Source organism: Typopeltis vanoorti, chromosome 4 (genome assembly GCF_054136105.1).
Source record: "Typopeltis vanoorti isolate ZY-2024b chromosome 4, IOZ_Tvanoo_1.0, whole genome shotgun sequence".
In the NCBI taxonomy this organism is placed as follows: Eukaryota; Metazoa; Arthropoda; class Arachnida; order Uropygi; family Thelyphonidae; genus Typopeltis; species Typopeltis vanoorti.
In genome coordinates this window covers 162,893,355-162,914,896 of record NC_143552.1, presented here as the reverse complement: position 1 = coordinate 162,914,896, position 21,542 = coordinate 162,893,355, and the positions used below count along the sequence as shown (strand labels likewise).

The following is a 21,542-nucleotide window of genomic DNA, read 5'->3' as shown; positions in this document are numbered from 1 at the left end:
ATCAACTGCCCTCGCTTTCGCCCTTGCCACAGCTCTCTTTGCATTTTTCTTTGCTAATCTATATGCCTCCTTGTCAGCTCTAGTTCCAGTCATGTCCCATTTTTTCTTTGCCTCTTTCTTTTCCTTGATCTCCAACTGCGCCTCCTCATTCCACCACCATGCCTCCTTATCCTCAGGTGGTCCCTTTCCTGATGTTATACCAAGCACCTCTTCTCCAATTTTTCTAATATTCCGACTATTGACGTCCCACCATTTTTCCACATCCTCTGGTAACTTCATTTCTTTCAATACCTCTTCTTTAAACTTATTCCTTGGATCTTCCTCTTCCAATTTCCACCACTTTATTCTCCTCTGTACCCACCACTTCCATCTATTCTTCTTTTCCCCTTTTATATCACAGTCTACCACAACCAACCTGTGCTGTGCTGCTACACTTTCTCCATTAATCACTTTACAGTTTTTCACTTCCTTCAGATGTTTCCTATGACACATAATATAGTCAATCTGACTTATTCTATCCCCGCTCTTATAGGTTATCAGATGCCCAACTTTCTTCTTGAACCACGTGTTAGCTATAGCCAGATCGAAGGCCACAGCATATTCTATGATTTTTTTACCTTCCTCATTTCTTTCACCACTACTCCAACCTCCATGTACCCTTTCTTCACCACTTCGTCGCCTTCCTACATGCCCGTTCAGATCTTCTCCGACGATCACTCTCTCACCATCAGGGATTCCCATTACTACTTGGTCAAGTTCTCTCCAGAATGTCTCTTTCTCCTCATCATCATCACAACCTACTTGCGGGGCGTAGTCACACTTCCTCCCATCTCAAGCTTAACGCTCATAATCCGATCATTCTTCTGGCACACCTCGTAGACTCCACTCTTTAGCTCCTTATCGATGATAATTCCAACTCCGTTTCTTCCCTTCTCATTCACACCGCTATAAAACAGTTTATATCCCTCCGCCAGCTCCTTTGCTTTATTGCCTTTCCACCTAGTCTCCTGCATGCACAAGATCTTCAGCTTCCTTCTTCATGTCCACTATCTCCCTACTCTTCCCATTCATCGTACCCACATTCAGCGACCGATTCTTGCTTTACACACACTCCCTTTCTGTTGGACTCGCTTCTTTAGCTGAACCTGTCCTTGGTTCAGTAGCCCTAGCCCACTTCTCACAGTCCTCGGGCGACAGAACTGCGCGTCGCTTACGGGGGACACCCTAGCCATGATCCTTTCTCTGTTATCAAACATTTCATCCTGGGTTTTGGCATGGTTTTTTTTACGGCCGGATGCCCTTCCTGACGCCAACCCTCCCCATTTATCCGGGCTTGGGACCGGCACTGAGAAGACTAATTTGCCCTCCCCAGTGGCTGGGTTATGAGAGCTCTACTCTAATCATCAGGAATTCCTCCCTCTGTCCTCGCCTTTTGAACTATGCAGTGCAGTGAAGCCACTGTAAGACTTTTATACCTCCATACTTGAGCATTTCTGGTCAAATATCATCATTTACTCCTGCTGCCTTTCCACATTTCAGGCCTTTGATGGCTTTTTCTAAGTATGGATATGTATTCCTGACAGCAATTATGTTGAGTGTTTTTTTACCACTGTGCTATCACTGCTTGTTTCATTTAGCAATTTTTCAAAGTAATTACTCCATACTTCAAGGATATCTTTTACTCCAGTTTTCATGTCACCTTTATCATCTCTAATTCCTTTTCCAGCACTTTTCTCAATTTCTGAGCTTCTTCAACAACCTTCAGAATACCTTGCCACCTTTTTGATATTTTCTTACCAAAGTCTTCTCATGACTTTGGTTTAGCTAGTTTTACAGGGTGTTTAGCTTTCTCACATTTGTCTCTGTATTCTCTAAGAGCACAAGCTGACTTATTTACCAGGAACTTTTGATATGCTTTCTTCTTTTCTTCATTGGTTCTTTAACTACCTGTGATAACCATGGAGTTCTGATTTTTCTATCCTTGTAGACAGCCTCACCACATGTCTCTCCTGAATCAATCAATGTTTTCTTCAGAGCTTGCCGCTGAATCTGCAAGGTTTGGTTCCTGTTCTCAAACTCTTTATTTTTTCTTGAATAATGTTTGTGTATTTCAGTCTACAGTTCACAGCTGAAAGCTGCTCAACTTTTATTCACTTTAAAACTTTCTCACATGTTTTTCTTTTCAATATAAAATTTAATTTTTATTCTGCTCAAGACTAAATGGTGATCACTTCCAATATCAAATCCTCTGTACACTCTGGTGTCCTGCACCAGAGAGAAAACATCATCACTATCGACAATAACATATTTAATGAAACTTTTCTTATTCCTTTCTTCTTTTCTCCATGTGAATTTGTGCACATTTTTATGTTGGAACATTGTGTTAGTAATAACCAGTCCATGTCCTGAGCAGAAATCCAACAGGTATTTGTCATTATTATTAGCTTTGCTGTTTTCTCCAAATTTTCCCAAAATATTTTTGTATGTCTGACAATCATTTCCTGCTTTGCTATTTAGATCCAGATCCAACAAGGACCAATTTTTCATTGTGTCAGCTGCTTTTTCTAAAGCCTCAAAAAAATTCCTTCACTTCTACCTTAGTAGAACGACCTTCTGTGGTACTATAGTCACAAATACGTCTCATTGTGCAGTTCCCCATTCTGATATTTTCCCTCATCACTGTTCTTGAAATTGTCTGCCATTCAAGAAGATTAGCCTCGTGTTTAGTATTGAATACTGTGGCCACTCCTTCTTTTCCTTGATTGTCATTACCTGAATATAACATTTTGTATTTATTGTTCAGAAAGATCTCGCCAGTTTTTGTTCTTTATGGTTTCTCCTATTATTAATTCGATCTAATTCCTCAGCTAGCTCCATTTTTTTACCATTCAGGCTTCTTATGTTGATAGTACTGATCATGAACTCTGATGTTATGTTGGAGCGTGGTTTAGGGTTTGTTCCAGTAGCTGACTTTTCATTGTTCACCCTGGTTCCCTGTCAACAACAACTGGGGCCTTATTTATCCGGGCGACGCCCCAGCCGACATGAAATTTGACATGTTTTATCATCTTTGTATAATGTGGTTGAAGCCAATAAGAATACAGTTTGGTCGGCTAAATCCCAAACTGTCAGCCCATTCTCGTTCGTTCAGTATCTAGGTAGATACTTAACAGTGTGCACGATGAGAAGGTGAGGATTGGACATTAGGTCAGAAGCCCTGGTCGGTTCTCTGCAATCCTTTAAAGGCAATGTGGAGGGCTCCTCTCAGTTATATACAGCTTTGACACTTTGACACTTTACAAAGGGTCAAGTTCTTAGTGTCCTTGTGGTTTTGAACTGCCAGAAGGCAAGGCCGGGTGAGTGCTGAGACAGTAGCACCTAAAAATCAGTGGCTTTGATGGGTTATTGTGTCAACTAATCCGATTGAATGTTGATATTTGTCATGAGTTCTGTTTTTTGTTTTCGGAGTTATATCTGTTTGGTGTGCATGAAATGTGAATCAATGTGTTTAGAATACCGATGTAGGCAATTTTTTAATTATATAATTTTCTATAAATTTAAAAGTTTTTTGCCAATATTTACAATGGGGAAAACAGTGTTGACGATCTAATGAATGCCCATTTTCTGCCAGTGTTTTCACAGATCATAAGATCATAGTTGAAGGAGGTTGAAACTTGTGCGTATTTTCTTGGGTTCAATCCGGAAAAATAATAATTTCCCAAGTGATTACTTTTTTCCGATTTCTGTGTGCATTATATGACTGTATTTAAAAATTGCATTGAAATTCAAATTATCAAATTAATGGGTTAATTTGATTAAATTATAAGTATCAAAATGTCTCCCTCTAGTATTTGCTAATCATAATCTGATCTCACTTCAAAGTATAAACCCTTTTGTGTTTCTCACATAAACAGCGTGCATAAAGCATATTGTTCTTTTGACCTTTATGCTCTCCATTTTTAAAATTATATTAATCGATAAATTAATGTATTCAAAGTTATCCTACAATTAATTTCATTAATTGTAGATGAGCACTGATGCACTATGCACTCGTGAAACTTTCATACATCAATGAAAATGTAATTGTATGGTCAAATCGATGTGAATTTTGCAGCATGAGTTGCATAAAAATACAAAAAAAAAAGTACACGTACTTTTTTTGTATTCAGTCTCAACACTTTTTGTGTGTGTGATTTTTTTAATTTTAGAAGTGAAAAAAGAGCAGTGGAATATTGTTAATTTACTTAGAGGTGTCCTAAATGGAAGAAACAGATGATGTTCATAAATTCAGTCTAATATGCAGGTCCTACTCAGATGTTACTAGAGGAATTGTGAGGAATATGATCTGGTGAATTCCCAAAGTCTATTGTACTTCTCCTTAAATTCTGTCTGCATTCTTACTTTCCTCTTAGATGTTACATTTCATCTACATGCCACTCTCCATGAAAAAGTGTGTGTGTTTTATTTCCTTACTAGTTACCTTTATGCACTCTCTAGGGATGAGCGCTTTGTATTTTTCCTGTTGTTCTCGTCTTTGAAAAATCGTCCCAGTGTTTCATTTAGTAAATACTTTTCATTTCATTTGATATGTCTCCCTCTAAATCACCAGTTTGTATCCAATGTACAATATACACATTCATTTCAAAAAACCAGTACATATATGTGCTGGTATACTCATGGTTATATCGAGTTTGTACTTAGGTGCATAAATGCAGTTGTATACAGTAGTCCCTGGTTATAACACTTATCTTCTGTGGATTTGAATATAAGCAGATACTGGATTGTCTTCTTCCTTTCTTTCTTTTTCATGTTAATTGCCATAGGGTATTCAGCTATCACTATTTACGCATTCTACTTATACAGAATGTAGCTTCTTGAGTTTCATTATTTTTTTTGTAATTAATAATGTTATTATTAATAAATTAAAATAAATTTATTAAAATTTATAAAAATTAAAATTAATAAATATAAATTAATATTTATTATTAATTATAAATTAATTAACTTATAAGTTATGAAGGTTCATGATGTTACTGTAGTATTGTCGACTCTGATTTGTTCAATACAAATACAGTACATCCTTACATGCTTTCCAGTGTTTACTTTTTTATGACTCCCACCCAAGAAAGATTGCATATCTGTAGTGCATTTGTACTATGGGCTGAGGACTCTTAAATATTTTTATTAATTTATAAAATTTATATACTTTTTGTATTTTTTTAAATTTATATTTCATATTCAGAAAACCCTGTTCTAGAGACCAAGCATGCAATTTTTTCAAGCAACACAAATCCCCAATAAGTTGAGCAGTGGTCTCCCATTGAATGATGTAGTTCATCTACCACCTAAAGATGATTAAACATCCATGTCCATCCATTAGGCTGGGGATTTGAATCTCCAGCCATTGAATGGAGAGCAGATGCACTAACATCTGGGCTAAGACTGTCAACTTCATCTTAAGTTTGACAGCATAAAAAACAAAATAAACAAGCTATTTATTAATAAGCCAACGTTTCCCTGGATTTCAAACTAGTATATTTATACTACAGCAACTTATCATGATATGCAAGCAGTGAAAGTTAGTATTATATATGTTTAATATTTTTTCCCTAACAGAGGTCAGGCCAGCAGTTTTAACAGTTGATCGAATCAATGTAACTTTAGCATGCTATGTAGATTGTAGTGCAGCTTGTTTCTTTGTATATATGTGTATACTCCAGATGATGACCTTAATGTGAAGGTTAAAACGTTGAGTGATTATTTTAGTTTATAAACTGAAGTTTTTCTCTAACATGGTAATTTTTCTATAATTTTTGCAATGAATTGTGATAATAGATATTACAAATGATGCTACCGACTGCTAGTAGGTAGCATCATTGGGTAGATGGTCACGTTGTTTGACATGGGAGTCGCTAGGCATGTACATGTTTCACGAAATAAAATAGTTGCATTAGAATTACAGAGCAGGGCTATGGTAAATGAAGGAAACAGATTGATGATGTGCAGTGGCCTGATCAGTTAAGAGGAGAGAAATCAGCAGTGCCTGGGACTTATTCCAAAATCAGCTACTAGGATAAATGAAGTAGCATTGAAATCAACAAATCATGGAATTATGCAGGAACTTCTGAGAGATATGAAGAACAGAATATTCCTTATACTTATTGTCATTTGTCTATAGAACTGGTCTGTTGCAATCAACTTCCAGAGATACTCTCACCAACTTTGTATTAATTATACTAGTTAAGCAACAATGGCTCAAGTACAAATCTGTGGTGTTTATCACTGCCACTTCTCCTCTAAGACTCAGTACCAATCCATTTGAGTATATATGACAATTTCCAGTGTGGAATTCTTTCAGATGCTTTGACAAAATCTTTTAGTATCAGTATGTACAGTCTCCTTATCCAACTTTACTGTCGCTTGTTAATGAACTTTTATTAATTTAATCACACTACACACTAATGTACATGTTAACGAAAGGAATTAATAACATTTACCAGCATGGTTAGTGTATCCACTTGCTAATCAACAACAAGCTGCAAGTTCAAACCTTGTCATGGACATGGATATTTCATGGGTATATGGACATGGATATTTCGACCTTTATTGAGGTCGAAATCAGTCTGGGTAGTGATCCATTCCCTTAATGCATAGCATTATACATGTCTGCAAGGAGATGTGTTTTGCATTATGGGATACTAAGGCAAGTGATGAGAAGTTATACCACTTTTGCCACGAGTTTCCCCAGTCCTGAAAATACTTCAGGCGCAAATTTTATTTGCTTACACTTGGATAAAGAATTAAACCAAATATATAATGGATATTTCTGATTGTCTTTAGGTGTGAGATGATTTCGTCCCACTGTAAGACTACCACTCTAATTATTGGTGGTCTGATATTGCTTGAAAAGTTCACATTTGGTCTCTAGAGCATGGTTTTTTATATAATCCTGAAAGGATTATGTAAAAAATCACTCCCCATGTCAAACAACGTGACCACTTTTCCCAGTTGGTAGCATCATTGTGATATCTATTATCACAGTGTGAGACTATATTATTAAACCCAACACTTATGTCCCATATGTTGCTTCAACTAAGATAGATGTTTCTAAGTAGCTCAAAGAATTCAGTCTCCTTACTCATCAAAAAAACCATGTAAAAAACTAAACTACAAGATTTCTTTCTCTCAATTTTTACATAATCCTTTCAGGATTATGTAAAAGATTAAATATATATATGAAATTAATAAGAACAGAAAAAAATCCTTAGCCCACAGTATCAATGTACTATGAGTTTACCACCTTTCGTAGGTGAGAGATATTAAAAAAAAAAAGTACTAGTAGTTACATCCAAGAACTTGCATGTTTCCAACCTAGCATTTATACACTGGGGTTACTATGGTCATCTCTCACTCTAGCAAACTCGCTATAACAGACTACTGAAAAGGCCCAATTGAAGTTCCATCAGTATAATACCATGCCAAAGAAAATCACTATAAGTAATTGTTCCCATGGTTCCTACAAGTTCTTTATAGTGAGTCCACTGTATGTAATTTTCAGCCTTTTGTTAAGAGGGATGGGGATTGCATTCAAATAAAATTTAATAATTATTTATTATATTCTAGCAGTTTTAAAATTTCATTTTGTATATATACACGTACGAGTGTCACAACATATCATTTGCATTAAAGAGATTAGGTTCATGTCTCATCTATGACTGAAGGTATTTATAGGGCCATTTTCATGTTGTCATTGTGATACATGTGGTACATCACATTTGATTAAAATTACAAGATTTTTTTTTTCTCCCAAAACAGCAGATTGTTCTGTGAATATGTGTATTTCCATACTATATGTATAAACCACTGACAACGTCAGCCAGAGATTGGCTATCTTAATACTTTGCAAGTTCCATTCCATTCTATGCATATGAATGACTCAGAGAAAAATACTCGGAGGAGATAATTATTAAATTAAAGATGCCAAGAAAGTATATTCTTGTTTAATCCTTGATCCAAATGTAAGCAAACAAAGTTTGTGTGTAAAGTATCTTCACAACTAGACTACTTGTATGTAGAGGCTAATGACTTCACATTAATTGCCTTAGGTTCCCATAATGCAAAGTACACCTCCTTTTGGATGTGTATAATGCTATGCAGTATGGTAAGCACCACTACCCTTACCAGTTTCAGCTTTTATTGAGGTACTGTTAAGGTGTGAAGTACGTCTCTCCAAAAACTCTGAGTGATCTCCAAGATCACTTTAAATCTCACTGAGTAACCCTAAAGAATCACTACTAAACTCATCACTCTTGACCTGAATCTTTGGACAAAAATTTTTTAAACTTTTAAGTTGCAAAATCTTTCAGTTGTCATGTATTAAACAAAAATCTATACATTATACATAGAATATATAGCTACATAAAAATTGCACACCACAGGGAAATAAGAACAGATATTTAAATTGATTGCAATATCTTTGAAACACCCGGAAGCATATTAATTTCATTTGCACACGATTCAACTAATGTTGAGCTTAGCCTACATGTTTTTTCCTTCAGTTAATCTGGTGTGATCTGTGTTACAGGACAGATTATTAATGTGGATAATAATTTTAAAGTAGCTATCATTTGATCCATTAACTTTTGCAAATAAATTAAGTGTAATATCTTGTGTGTTTAAGTTAGATTCTTGTTCTCAGTACTAAGTCTTTGTTTTTTCATTCCAGCTTACCATGTAGTTTATGTTTATTGTGCAGTAAAAGGAAGAAGAGGTTATAACTTTTATAATCTTCCACTTTTCAACTAACTTTTTACTGTATTAAATTGTACACATCAGATGAAGGCTTCCAGTTTTCCAAAATCAGCATTTATTTGTGCATGATTGAATTCCCCTATCCAAATAATTTGTTTGCTAGTCAGTTTCTCTTTGTATACCTTTAAAAAGTGTTTATGCATGTGTGTATATACATACACATATATATATATATACAATATTTTGTAAGTAATAGACATCACATTGTATTCTTTGTAAATATTTGTAAATACTACATTGTCCGGTTTGAAGTTTGCAGCTTTGGAGTATTGTTATCAAACAAGATAATCATGTTAAAAATCATAAAATATTGTGTTGCATGGCTTCTCTTTAAAATTTTCAAACAGTATTTTAATTTTATAATAATTAAATTGGAATTTGAAACAGTTAATCATTTACATTGTGATGAGCATATCACATTTTGCATTTATTTATATACTTATGATCTCATATGCCAAACGAAATGCCTTTAACTTTTATTTTGATATGCATACAATTTTAATCTGTTATTGGTCAAGAAGTTGTTTTCTCTTAGTTCTAATGTATGGATTGTGATATTTTCTCTTCATAATATAAATCAGTATATCATCTATTTTACATGCTATCTCATCATTTGTGAAATTTTTATGAAAAAAAGTTACTCCTATAATCTTAGTTCATTTTTGCATTTTTTTAAATTGTTTGTACATATTACATCTTCCACTCTTAAAAAAAAACTCGGGTGTTATTGCAGCTTTTGTATATTCAAGATTCTAAGAAACAGCAGGGACTAACATTAATTTGCATTTATTGTATTAATGTTTAAAAAAAAAAAAAAAGATGAAAAATTGCATTCACTGACGTGAACAAGCTATGTATATAGTAGAATAACATTGTTGGATTAAAGTAAGTTTGATTTTTTATGTAAAGTTCTTCATTCTGTATTAAATATGTAAATTTGTTAGTCTGTTATACATGCAAGTTGTTCAATTTTTTTTTTTTTTATCTCATTAATTTTGTCAGATTTCTGTGTCTGCATAATGTATGCCTTTAAAACTGAGCTATAAAAACTTTTTTTTTTCCCCTTGCTCTAGTAGTACACAAAATTTGTTTTATATGAGGGGTTAAAAATGAAAGATTTCATATATTACTTAATATTCAAACCAATTATTTCTAGAACCAAAAATTTGGCAACAAAGTGAATGTGCACTATATTATTACATTTACTTAAGTTATCATATATTACAAATGCTCATTAATTTACTGATATACTATTAACAATAAAAGCAGAATATACCATTGCAGATTTTGGAACATTATATTCATAATGCTCCTTGGATAAAAGGTATTGGCTAAGCTAAGTGTGAAATGGAAAGCCAGAATATCCTTTTTTTTTCTCCTCTCCATAAGTACTTTTGAATAAGTACAATATTTTAAGATTTTAAAGTTTGTTAAATGTTATTTGTGTAGGAGTGTATATATACATAGAAGATAAAAGCAGTTTTTTTTTTTTTTAATCTTAATGATTACACATGTGAATCTTAGTTGAAAATTTTAAAAATGGTATTTTTATTTATTTATTTTTTCTGATAATAAATTTTGAATTATTAAAATTAAAACCATAGTTTTTATTTGTGAAATTTTTCAGCTGATTACTTTTTCGATTATTTGATGACTAGCATTGACCTCTAGCCTGCATAGATAGACAAGTAACCAAAAGTGACAAGAATACAACAGACAACTACTGCCTGCTCATGTTTCTACTCATAACTAGTACAGTATTATATATTAATATGATGTAGGTATTCTAGGGTTTATATTTCTGAGTTTTGAGTTTTAAAAACCTGAGTTTCTTCTGGGAGAAGAACCCTCCCTGCTTGTGCAAAAGATCAACTAACTTGGGGCTATCTGAAATAAGACCTGGAAAAAGTTCCTGCAATGAACAACTTGGATTCAAGGTTTTCTTTTTACTGGAAAAATAACCTACATTGCTTGTCTAAAGAGGCAGTCCTAAGACAGTCTGTCTGAAATGAGATTGGCATTGTCTCTGAAGGCTTGTATGGACAAACAGAACTTCCTGCATACAGCAATTGACTGAAGTATTTAATAAAGGCTGTTCCTGCCCGTATCTTACCAAACTATGCACAGGGAATTGAAGAGGATCGATATTGGCAATCGCATGCCTATACAGAAATCACTGACTTCTGTGAAGAATCAGTGATTTGGTATCAGTGTTCCTGATACCACTGTAGAAAGTTTTTCTACAATGGTATCAGGAACACTGTGACTGGACACTGGAAGACTGGTAAGAAGTGTCATGGTCCAGTGAATTACAATACACCTTGTTCTGTACTGGAGATAGGCTGAGCGTTTGGAGGGAACTCCACAAAGCAATAAACCCACCTTGCTTTGTAAACACAACTCAAGGTTTTGAAAGTGGCATGGGGCATGTTCTGTTAGTATGCAACAGGTTCCTTGATATTGCTGAAAGGTCGGGTGTCCTCCAAGGAATATCTGAACATTGTGTTGATCAAATCCATCCTTCAATGTTAACTTTTTATCCTGCAGGTGATGGTTATTTCTTGGATGACAATGCACAAGAATTGCTGAGCAGTGGTTCAGTGAGCATGACAGAAATTTCCATCTTCTCTGGCCACCACAAAGCTTGGATCTGAATCCTGTTGATAATGTATGTGACATGTTAGAAAAACAGATCTGGGAGCAAAGTCCTCTTCTGTCAAATCTGTGTGCCAGTTAAAGGGCTGTCTGGTATATTGTAGACATAGATGGAATCTATGCCAAACTGCATATTCAGCCAAAGAAGGTTCAACACATTAAATTCAGTGGCCAGTATGTGTATATTAGAATAGTGATGAAATGCATGCATTTTTTCCTGATAGACTGCGTGATTTAATCTATAAAACAAATCCATTTCACGAAATGTCTGAAATTTTTCACTTGTCAATGAATTTTATTAAAAGTTAATATAATTATCATACCCCAGGCATGCAAAATGATGTTTGCACATTGAGACTTTTGAGGATGTTTGACCACTTATGGAATTAGATCTCTGACACAAGTTGGGTATTGCATTATTTAAAAAGTACAAATTCATCCCACATCCATATATCTGCACTGTATTGTTTTTGATCAAGATTTACTGGTCTGAGCTGTTTCATCTGTTGATTCTCATGGGAGGACCAGGTTGAATACCAAATTCCTAAGTAGTTCATTTGAAAGTTATAAATTTTTCTTAAATGAACTCTCATTCGCTATGATAATCAATGAAGAAAATGGTCTAAAGGGCTGGAATTTGGCATGTCATCACTTTATTTAATTTGAAGATGGTGAATATCTCTCCATTATTTTTGTAACAGATAGGCAAACCGTTTTTTAAAATCTAATTTCAGACTACAAATTTTGGAATCAAAAGAGACTGCAGCTGTTTGGATCTGAGATAGTGTTATCCAATTCCATGTCCAGGAATCCATTTGGTGTACTTGACTTATCATTAGTGTGTTCTGGAAGATTCTCATAACTGAGACCTTCACATTTGCATTGGTGACTGCTACTTCAAATTTATGTATCTAAACAAATGCACCTTGAAAAGAGATTGGTTTTTTCATCTGACCGACCAGATTATCTTTATAGGTGATTGAAACTGTAACCTGCATTGTTGACTTTTTATCCAGCAAGTGATAGTTGGAATACTGAAGAAGTGACTCTGTCGAGAACAAGCATATAGTAAAGCTTGGGTAGGAAAAAGCAGTTCTTTACTTATCCTCTGCATTCTTTACTGAGCATAGGACCTCAATCATTCTCCTTCAGACTGTTCTTTGCTTCTCTCTCTTAATCTTGTCCTAGGATTTTCCCCACTTGTCTTGTCTCTTCTTTGATTTCTTTCCACAAAGATGCTTTCATCTTGGGGCATTCCTCCTCTTTACCTTCCCTGTTGGTTTCATTCTATAACTCTCTTAACTTATCTGAGATTCTAATTGTGGATCATCTTTTCCATTTTTGATGTCAGATCTTTTTTTTTTTTACTACAATGTTCTTGTTTGAAATTCTATTTGGCCAGAATATTTAATCCCATAGTCTTTCTTAGACATCTGTTTATGTAAATCTGCAGTTTATTTAAATTCTTTTTGATTAATCTCCAGGTTTCAGACCCATGTAGTACAACAGTCTTTGTATTGAATGGTCTTATTTTTATTTAGTGTTTATTGTCCATATGTTTCCCATTGTGCTAAAAGCAGTTTGAGCAATTTATCTGGGATTCAACTTATCCCAAATAAAGGCATTGACCTGTTTTAATGGTTATTCCATAATTTTAAGTGTTACAGAGGCTTACAAGTTTAAGTCATCTACTTTTCTTTGCATATGTTGGTGCATTTGAGCTTGCATGCATGCTGGAAATCTAGAATGCATTATAAAATGTATTATTTAAATAATACATTTTATAATATGAATACATACATCTTCAAGGCCCATCTTTCCTAATTGGGTTGTGGGGGCAACGGCTGCAAGAGGAACTTCCAATGGTCACGATCCTCTGCCACCAAGCTCAGGTGTTCTGGTGGGATTCCCAAATGTGTCCACCCAAGGTTTTGGATATAATCTATCCAGCAAGTCCTTGGGTGGACACGTTTGGGAATCCCAAACGTGTCCACCCAAGAAGAGAAATTAAAAGAAAATTACTCCAAAGTCAAAATAAAGAAAAGAAAAAGGGAGATAAATAAAGTGAACAGGGAGAAAATAACAAGTAAAGAAAAGATTAAGTTAATTCATTGATGAACTCTGTAAGAGGTAGAATAAGTTGCAGTGAATTTTGATTACAAGAAATCATTTGAAATTACAACAAAGATAAAGGGGAAAAAACAACAAATGAGAGACCAATAAGAGATAAACAAGAAGCTGTATTGACAAGGGAAAAGATAGAAAAGAGATGAACAGAATGTTTTCAGGATATACTAAATGTATATCCTGAAAACATTTCTCCCTGTTCACTTTATTTATCTCCCTTTTTCTTTTCTTTATTTTGACTTTGGAGTAATTTTCTTTTAATTTCTCTTCTTTCCTCATTTAAGACCATTGTTTTATCTGTTATCCATTGTTTTTGAACTATTTTCTATATTCCTATACCTTCAGCTGTTTTATATTTTGCCATTTTTCTTCTATATCTCAATTTTTTTTCTCCTTCGATTTTATATTATTGTTCCATATTTGCTTTTGATCTTACAAGCAAATATTCTTATTTTTCAGTTTATTTATATCAGAACAGTTTCATTTGCTCCTTAGTTTAAATATCTTTTCTAATTTCATTATTATCTTTGCCCCTACCAGCATGCGACTGCTTCTCTCCACATACCACAAGAACGATCTCCATGTTTATTGTTATGTGATCTATACATTTTACATTTGTTTTTTACTCTTTCCATATTGCGAGATTCAGGTTTGCTGATGTATATATATTCTTATGTTAAAGCCTGTGCCTCTTATGATAAAGTTGCTAGATAAACAGAAACACTTGAATAATTTTTCATTTTCCTTTTCCCTCACTATTTTGTATTCATTATTGTCCTTACTTACCTTTTGCATCAGCATTTTCCATAATCTTGTTTCTCATTCTCATTTTTATACTTTGTTTTTAACCTAACATTTATTTATATATTTATTTTTTTTGACACTGAGCTCCATTCCAATAGTGCTTTCTTGTTTATATTGTCAACATCAATGTGCCACCCAAATTCTATCTATCCATCTCCTTTGCTGTTTGATGTACTTTCCCAGATTCATACATTGTTCTGATGTTCTAACATCCAATTTTGGTCACAGAGTAGGATATGCAGATAACCTCTCCAAGTGCTTTCTGTGTGTTGGCTCTTTAAGAGGGCTTTCAACAATCAGCATAATTTCCTGTGATAGTTCTTCAACAGAATTAGTCTAATTTGCTTCAATCCTTGCTTTTTTCTGTGCAGGAAAATTATTTATATACTGTAGTTACTAGCCACAAGTACTTCCTCCTTTCTCATCTGAACATGGAACAGGTAATGGCAGAGTTGGGCACCAATATGCACCATACAAAAGGAAGCCAGCACTTCAGCTGAGAAGTTGCTGCAAGAACTCTCCATTGTGCAAGCCTTTGTGCAATGCATGGATAGAGATGAGGAGAAAGAATAAACTTGTTCACATTCAATTGAAGACCAGTGGATGTATTCCTTGAGAAACATAAGATGAGAAACCAGCAGTAGGAGGAATTAATGAAAATGAGAAATATGTGAAATATGAGACTGCGGACGTCCAAGACTAAGATGGAAAGACCAACATCATCTGCAGAGCAGGAACAGGACATAAAAAGCCTATACCTGAATTGCTCAGACGACGACAACGAGAAATATGTTCTGTGAGTTTGGAGATGAACTATAAAAGAGTGTTGAGTGGTTTCTGCATGTGTTAATGGATTTATTAGAGAGTAGTGAAATTATTGATGCTAGTTCAGATGAATAATAACACCATAGGAGAATTTATGGAAGATGGGTTCAGCAGCAATGGAGTGACTCCTTAAAAGTGAGTACTGACTTGATGAAAGATGGATAAATTAATCTAAATCCTTTGTTCTGTGTCTAGTACACTTGATTCCATTAATTAGAAACAAACGGAAAAATTGCAATAATTTGGAGGGGAGTCTGGTTATCATATACAAATGAGTGGCACTGACAACAGTGTATGCATATGCTCCACTGCATAAAGGATGGTATTTTGGAGTAGTTTTCAATGCAGCTAGACTCTCCGATATTCATTTGCGCTTCTCATTGCACATTACATGTGATTCTGACACTGCTTGGGCAGTGTATTGTATGCTTGGGTGCATTATTTCTGTGAGATACGAAACTTTTATTATTGATGCGTGTTCATGGTGAGGGTGAACTATTTTTTTTGTAAATCTTATTTTATTTTGTTAAAATAACATAATTATTTATTTATTATAGATACAAGGCTGAATTATGATGAGTGTCACTGTTGAAAATGTGAAAAGAATTATATTTTTATAGTTATCGTTACATGAAACAAATGCACTGCGATTTAACACAGTGTGAGAATTATCACGCCAATTGCAGCGAGACTCGCCGATATTCGTTCATTGCACGTTACAAATGATTCTGAACACTGCTCATTTGGGCAGTGTCACTTACAGATTACAGATAACTGATGTGGCATGATGGATATCAGTCCCGATCCCTTCGTCGCTATGAAATAATCTTCTATTAAAGATTAGCGAGCACCTGGCTCACCCTATTTAGGGCTGTACCTGAGGCACCTGAACCGATAAGCAGAGCTGCTTTCGGGCACTTATGTTTCCACCTGTCGTGTTCGTCATAGTTAGATGACTCTTGAATGAGTTGATTTGGATGAACAGCTGCTTTGGCAAAATAAGCAGCACTATTATGGAGGAACGTGGGAATATTTGGAATATCGGCATCACGGTGTAAGAGGGCATTTCTGACAAACCATGGAGCATGCGTTAAAAATCATACGGAGGCATTTGTTTTGAATAACTTGTAGCTTTTTGATGGTGGGGGAAGTGTGACCCCATGCCGGTGATCCGTAAGTTAACGATGGTCTGATAATTGTTTCATAGATCCGTAGTTTGTTTTCAGTGCTGACTTGACTTCTTCGATTGAGGAAAGAATAGAGTTGCAGAATTGCAGAGTTTGCTTTTTTGCATGCATAAACTATGTGGGAGTTAAAGTTTAAATGATTATCAAGTTGAATGCCTAGATATTTGGTGCTAGTTCTCCATGGGATGGCTATGTTAAAAAGTTTAACTTCTCCAAAGTGAGATGCTTGTTTTCTTGTGAAGAGAATGGCAGTGCTTTTACAGATATTCTCCATTTTCTGAACCAGTCCTCCAAATTTGTTGCTGCAGTTTGTAAGCACTGCGTAGCTATATGTGGCCTGAGAGATCTGCTAAGAATTGCCATATCATCCGCATAACTAGCTATAGTGGTTAGTGATGTGCTAGGAACATCAGACAAAGATGTTAAAAAGCAGCGGTGAGAGCAGCAAGCCTTGAGGGACACCAGCAGTGATTTTTTTCAATGAGGATCGAATTCCATGCAACTTGACCTGGATTTTACGGTCTTGTAGAAAGGAGTCTAATTTTAGTAAGGTAAAGAGGGATGTTGGCTGAAATTAATTTATAGATGAGACCTTTGTGCTACACCTTATCAAATGCTTTTGCAACATCTAAAAAGATAGCTCCTGTGTGCTGTTTCCAGTTAAAGCCTGTAGTGATGAATTCAGTCAGTCTGTGAATTTGCTGTGTAGTGCTATGTCCGGTACGAAAACCAAATTGTTCTTTAGGAATTATGTTATTTTTATTCACTTCCTCATTAAGTCGATTGAGAATGACTTTTTCTGCGATTTTTCCTAGGCATGATAAAAGACTGATAGGTCTGTAGTTCTGTGGCATTTGAGGTGCCTTACCAGGCTTGAGTATAAGGAATATATCAGTTTGTTTCCATCTTGAGGGGAAATAATTTAATCTCAGCATTGCATTAATAATGGCTACTAAATGCATTGACAGCTTTGTGTGGGAGGGCTTTAATTGTTTTGTTGGTAATTTCATCTGGACCAGAGGCATTTTGTTTTTAAGCTTCTTAATGATTGAGTAGACCTCTTTAAGTGAGGTTGGACAGATATTTTCATGGCTACAAGGTTGCTGAAGCACGGTGCGTACTCGATGGTGTACAGATCCGCATGTGCATAATTAGGACGGCACTGAAGTTGGAGAGCATCGGCGAAAGCTTCTGCTTTTTCATTATCTCTGTAAACAAGACCTCTTTCTCCATGAATGGGCTGGATGTTAGAGCGATCTGTACGAAGAGCTTTAGTCAACTTCCACAGAGAATTATCTTCAGTATTGAGAGAACAGAGTTTTCTTTCCCATTGCTCGTTCTGGTGATCTTTTAATGCGTAACGGACTAGGTTGGACGCTCTATTTAGTTCTCGACGGTCTTGCGGAGATAGCGTGTTGTGATAGCGGCATCTGAGTCTATTTTTGTTCCTGATCAGAGCAAGGATTTCTTCAGGAAGTAAGTTTACTTGAGCTGGGGTGTAAATGGAACAAGCTGCGGATAAGCCAGAGTGTATTTTACATTCAAGATTGCTGACTGCCACGTCAATTTCTTCACAGGAAGAGATAGTAGGTACTGAGTATGATAGTGTTCATTTTAGCCTTGAATTTTGCAAAATTAGTGTGGGATTGGCTGGGAATGAGTTCAGGCTCCCCTCCTAAACTTAAAAGTACTGGATTGTGATCTGAGCTAAGTTCCTCAACCACTTGAAGTTGGAATTGATGAGAAATGTTGTTAAATATAGCAATATCCAAAACATCAGGTCTGCCGATCACTCCGTAATGTTTTGGCTCGATCGGGCCTGCAATAACAATATTTCTCTTCAAGGCAAAATTGTAGAGGATCATTCTGTTGTTAAAACTCTTGCTGTTCCATAAAGGATGCTTGGAATTGAGATCTCCTGCTACAATTATTGCTTCAGTGGTGTCTAGTAGCTGAGAGAGATTGGAGGGGAGAAGTGGTTTGCCAGGGGGGTTGTATACAGAATAAATCTTTAAGCTGCCTGCATTGTTGGTATGAATTTCTATGCCTGTCTCCTCGAGGTTAGCTGTATCAGTCTTCTTAATCTCATTATAGCGGATGTTTCTTCTGACAAAGATGGCAGTGCCTCCACCTCTAGCATTGCGTCTGTCATTTCTAAGTAATGAGTAGTTTCTGAGTTTGGGATTATCTCAGGGACGTAGGTGAGTCTCGTTAATGAGGAGAATATCAATTTGTAAATGATCTGTAAGTTCCTGTAGTTCCAAAATTTTGTTGTTGAGACCATTTGCATTCCAGAATACTATCTGCATAGAATTTGATGTTGATGCCGGATTAGTCATTAATCATAGAGAAGATGACCTGAGTATTCCTAAGGAATTTGTTGGTGTCGGCCTGGCTTGGATTTGTTTTGCTAAAGGCCGTTAACACCTCCCCTAGTGAGGCAGCAAGAATTGCTGAGGAGTTTTGACTGCTAGTTGCAGGGAGTACCTTGGTGTTACGTGAGGAAACCGCCGAAGCATAAGATTTATCTGGCGTAACTACCCGCGCTGTGATTTCAGGTGCAGATCTCATGATACTTTTCTGAATGGATGGGACTGACTCCTGTCTAAACTTTTGGAGGTTGGATGGATGTAGAGAACAACCCTTGTAATTCGCAGGATGTGGGCCGCTGCAGTTCGCACATTTAGCAGGTATGGTCTTTGGCTTGATGCAAATGTGCGAGGGATGGTTGCCACCGCACTTTACGCATTTGTAGTCTGCTCTGCATAGCATTTGCGCATGCCCATATTTTTGGCAGCGATGGCATTGACCAGCCGATGCCTTTCTTCTCAGTGGCTCAGTCCTGATCACCAAGTTGCAGACTATTCTGAGATCGTAGATTTCTCTCTGATCTTTACTGATCACTAAGACCAGAGGCATGGGAAGCTTGTCTGCTCGATACATACGAGAAATCTTGATCGGCTCCAAGTCTTGTGATCCGAGGTCAGTAGCTATCTCTTCTGATATGTTTTCTACCAATCCTCTGATCACTACCTTAAGGTTCTTTTTAGTTGGTAAGTATGGTATGGTAATTTTTGTTTCGGGCTGTATGCGGACTCCATCATTTGTGTTTTTAGCTGATGAGAACTTGATGTTATTGTTCTTCATCATTTGTGCAAGTGACGACAATTTTTCCTTAGATCTCAGGATTACTGGTGGTATCCTCTCTTTGGGCTGTGTCAGTATAGCTGTCTGTTCTTGTAGATAGCACTGATGTGTCCATTTGATTTGATATACTATTTCAGGCTCTGCTGTTGGTGAACTCTTACGCTTTTTTCTGCTGACAACCTGATAGTCTGTAGAGTTATCTGAGTCCACTAGGGGCTGGTCGTTAACCGGTGACATAATCGCTCTGGTGTTATCTTGAGAAGTGCTGGGGAGAGGGTCAGGGGATTGACGGTCCTCTGTATCCACCTCTTCTACTTGGTGGATTGCCACCTTACCTGGCCATTTCCTTTGTAGAAGGCCTCCAATATGCTTAAAGACAGCCAAAATCTGTTTGAAATCAAGCTCGTCCATAGTTTGGCTTCAGAGAAACTAGCAGTTTCCCGGGTAATCCTGTAGACTGAGAGTCTACTAGCAAATCCCGTAGACAGCTTAGAATAAGCGTCTACCAGCAAAAAGTTAGTCTGTTATAGGAGACTATCCTAAAAACGAGGAAAAAGGAGTTTCGGGAGCTTACTTGGACACAGTGCAGCGATCTACCTCCCTAAAAAAACCATTCAACCACCACTGGTCCTCATTGCGGGTGGGGCCTGCCGGCCATTAGACCGCTGCATATTTCATACAGAGGGGAAGATAGTAGATCACGAACTGTGTTAGTTCCAGTGCAATGCGAGCTTCCCGAAAAACCCTATATAAAAATCAACTAGGCAGAGTCTAAAGGAATACGTCCGATCACAGCGACAGCAAAAACCCGACTCCTAGTCAGATTACAGATAAATTGTATGCATGCGCGTGTTATTCTATGAGATACGAAACTTTTATTGGTGTTTATTCGTGGCGAGAGTGAAATGTTTTTAATATGTAAATTTATTTATTAATAAATTGGTTACTGATTAGGAAAAAAAGAATTTTAATTTTTTTATTTTGTATATGTCAGCATCCCTACTTGAAATTTTCACCTGGCGCCACTGTTATTGAGGCACTTAGCAATTTCATTTTGACCACTTATGACAGTTGCCTTCATGTACCCATTTCTTATTGATTTAAACTAATTTACAATTTTTGTTGGTGTCTCTTTCACATCTCATGAGGCTTTTCACCAAATTGCATAAAATTTCATCACACAGTTATGGAGTTATTGGGCTTTTCCTCTTTATTCCTTGATTTTTTAAACCAGTGTATATTTTTAGCTAAAATGCTATTGAGAGCATCACTATAAATGTGGGAAGAGTTTTCCATCGTTGGCCAGTTTCTAATGCAAATGAAGTTAATAGCTATTTGGAAGTGAATTAATCACCTTAAACAAAATAGGAATCTTAATTTTTGGATGCTGTAAAGGCATTTCTTTGCAACATGTTGATGCCAAGAGGGATTTGATACTAGTGTAATTCCAAGAAAAGAAATCTTGAAGAATTGATGATGGTTTATGTATTTCATCCACATTGGTCTTTTTCTATCCTGCAGGTCTTTCCTTAATACACTGCACCCATCACATTTAACTCCTGTGAGTTCCCTTATCTTGTTCTTAATGACAATGATTGTTAGTTTCCTATGATTTACTAGTATGAGAAATTTATCCTCTTTTTTCCTGATACTACTGTAGTTGATGTGTATTCAAGTAACTCTGAAAACCTATAGATATGGATATAGGATGGGAATTTTGAACTTTGTGGGGAATGTTAGACCTCATTCTAAAATGCAAAATTTCTGTGACAAATTACATCATATGTATGAATCTGGAGTGCTAACTACAACATCTCAAAGATGTTCCCGATTGGCCTTGTAGTTCCAAAGTACACACGATCGTACATGGCTGAGGAGAAGAGGATTTCGCTAGAGATGATGAAACTTTGATGAGATTATAATTACCAAGAAGAGCATTATATTGACAGTACTTGGAAAGAGAACTGTTTAAGGAAAATTAGAGTA

The 21,542-nt window shown here is 35.9% G+C and overlaps 1 protein-coding gene across 1 annotated transcript in view; it reads left to right on the top strand.

Moving 5' to 3' along the window:
• Positions 1–9,761, top strand: part of LOC150107812 (transmembrane protein 134) — a 135,537-nt gene extending 125,776 nt beyond the window's left edge. The window contains exon 6 of the mRNA XM_090391574.1: positions 8,726–9,761. Coding sequence (XP_090247700.1) covers positions 8,726–8,805 — 80 coding nt within the window. The 3' untranslated portion in view covers positions 8,806–9,761. The remainder of the gene's footprint in view (positions 1–8,725) is intronic.
• Positions 9,762–21,542: the final 11,781 nt, after the last annotated feature.